The following is a 2,290-nucleotide window of genomic DNA, read 5'->3' as shown; positions in this document are numbered from 1 at the left end:
ATAAGTTCACACCTCTTCTGAGGTATATTACCAGCCTACCCCACCACAAAAGTACCCATAGTCCTTCACCATAGACCACTGGGTCCCTCCCCCTTTAGTAGCAGCCATATTTCTAGGGTTTATTTCAGTTTGTTTTTGTCTATTCCTTTGTTTTTATTCTATATTCTACAGATGAGTGAAATCATCTGTTATTTGTCTTCTTCCTTCTGGCTTATTTCACTTAATATGATCTCTTCCAGTTCCATCATGTCGTAACAAATGGCAAGATTTCATCTCCTTTTATAGCTGAGTAATATTCCATCATGTGTATGTTATGACACCTTGTTTTTTTCATCCATCCATCTTTTGGGGGGCACTTAAGTTGTTTCCATAACTATACTGTTGTAAATAGTGCTGCCATGAGCACATCAGAGGAAATTTTTTATCTGATAAACTGAACTTAAGATTCTCAAGGACTGGTTGGTTCTTCCACTCCTACGAGCAAAGTTAACTGCTCTGTTTCAGGTCAAGACGTCCTGCTGTCCCCACACCCTGTCCCACCTGTGCTCACCTGGAGACACAGTGGCTGCGGGATTTCAGGAGGCTCCCCAGGCTCTGCAAGGTCTCGGGCAGCCCTTCACCAGTGAGGGCACTGCAGGCCCGGAGCTCCCAGCAGCGGTCCTGGAATCTCTCTAGGCCTAGCCTGTCTCTGATCTCAAGCAGTGACAGAGCAGTGGGAGCCTCCTGCTTATTGGCCAGAACCAAGAAAGGGATGCTGGCCATGTGTGGGTCATCCAAGACTTCTGTGAGTTCAGCCACTGCCTCAGGCAAGCGGGCTTCGTCTGTGCTATCCAGCACATACACGAGGATGTCCACGCCTTCCAGATAATCCTTCCAGCTGGCCCTGAGGGGGATCTGCCCCCCCACATCCCAGAGAGTCAGAGTTACATGCCCTGGAGTTTTGAGAGACTCCACGTTGAAACCAACAGTGGGCAGGGTCTCCACCAGCTGGTGACCCTTCAGTTTGTACAGGAGCGTGGTCTTGCCAGCTGAGTCGAGGCCCATCATCACCACCTGAGCTTCTGCCTTGGGGCCTCGGGAATTCAGAGAGCCCATGGCGACCACTGCTGAACCCTAGGGGAGAAAGGCCAGGTATGCACATCAGCCATTCCTAACTGCAGGAACGCAAATCCGTGCAGGCAGGAAAGAAGAGCTTCTACCCCCAAAGCAGAAAGTGTCTTTACAATATCAAGTTTCAGACACAGACTAGGGCTCTGAAGGGACCAGGAAGTATGGGTGTGTGAGTCACCGTCAGCTGACCTATCTCCAGGGGTCCTGTTTCAGAGACGAGGACAGGGCTTCCTAGAAATGCTCCTTACTAGTTAAAACAAGGAGGCAGAATGAAGTTCCAGTTAGACAAACCTAGTTCAGGAGAAATAATTCAAAGTTATCTTTGATTCTTGCTAGTCTGTGGCTTGTAGCCTTTCTTTTCCTCTTATGAGCCCAAATCCTGAACTAGAAGCTGCCTTGAATTCAGGAAACCTAGTGAAGAGGACAGTCCCGCTCTTGGTACCTTCTGGAACACCCCACCAGACCAGCACTGTGTCCCCCGAGCAGTGGCTATTTATAAAAGCTGTTGACTGGAGACAAATTTACAAGTCAGACAAAGTGGTTTCCTCCATTGCCTTAGCAAGGTAAATTACCTCTGGAATGCCACAAGTTTTCAAGAACCCCAAACTCTTAAGAATAAGAATTGTTCCCCACTTACCCAGGGGAAACCTAGTTGCAGCTGAAGGGATATGACACCTCTACCTCCCCAAGTATATTTCAGCTGCCTGAGGAGGGCAATAAAGCAGCCTCTGCTCATTCCTCACCCCAAATGTGAAAGAGTAGACATTAAAGTTACCTCAGTGTAGCTAAGTGTGGCAGAAAGCTCTCCGATTCTCCTTTGTATGCGGTTGCTTCTGTAAGTGATTAGTGTCCCCAGAGGAGAAGGAGGAAATGGAGCCCCTGAGGCTGTTTCCTCGTTTTACTTCCTCCCCCCACCCCTCTGTGGTAACTCCACAGCTCCTCCCTCGGCCTTAGGAACCCGACCTGCCGCCTGCTGGGGTGTGACATGGAGTGTCACCTGCTTTCCAGCTTTGGAGAGCAAGGCGGGCACCTACTCAAACTCCACGCATGAGAGAGTCAAGTTCAGAGAGCAGCCTCTCAGTTCAGCTGCTTTCTTTTGCTCATCATCTCATAATCCTGTCACCTGTTTGGCAGAGAATTCTGAGCCTGGAACTTTTCCTCCAGCTCATGCCTCCAAGTT

General features: G+C 49.1%; 1 protein-coding gene across 1 annotated transcript; it reads right to left on the bottom strand.

Moving 5' to 3' along the window:
* Positions 1-546: 546 nt before the first annotated feature.
* On the bottom strand, positions 547-1,095 carry ARL11 (ARF like GTPase 11; the record flags this gene model as incomplete). The annotated part of the gene is made up of 1 exon (XM_084234468.1): positions 547-1,095. The coding sequence occupies one exon, from the start codon at positions 1,093-1,095 to the stop codon at positions 547-549; it is 549 nt and encodes a 182-aa protein (XP_084090594.1).
* Positions 1,096-2,290: the final 1,195 nt, after the last annotated feature.

Source organism: Talpa europaea (assembly GCF_964194135.1).
Source record: "Talpa europaea genome assembly, chromosome: 6".
NCBI classification, from domain to species: domain Eukaryota; kingdom Metazoa; phylum Chordata; class Mammalia; order Eulipotyphla; family Talpidae; genus Talpa; species Talpa europaea.
Note: the sequence above shows the minus strand (reverse complement) of the source record. Positions and strands in the feature narration are given on the sequence as shown.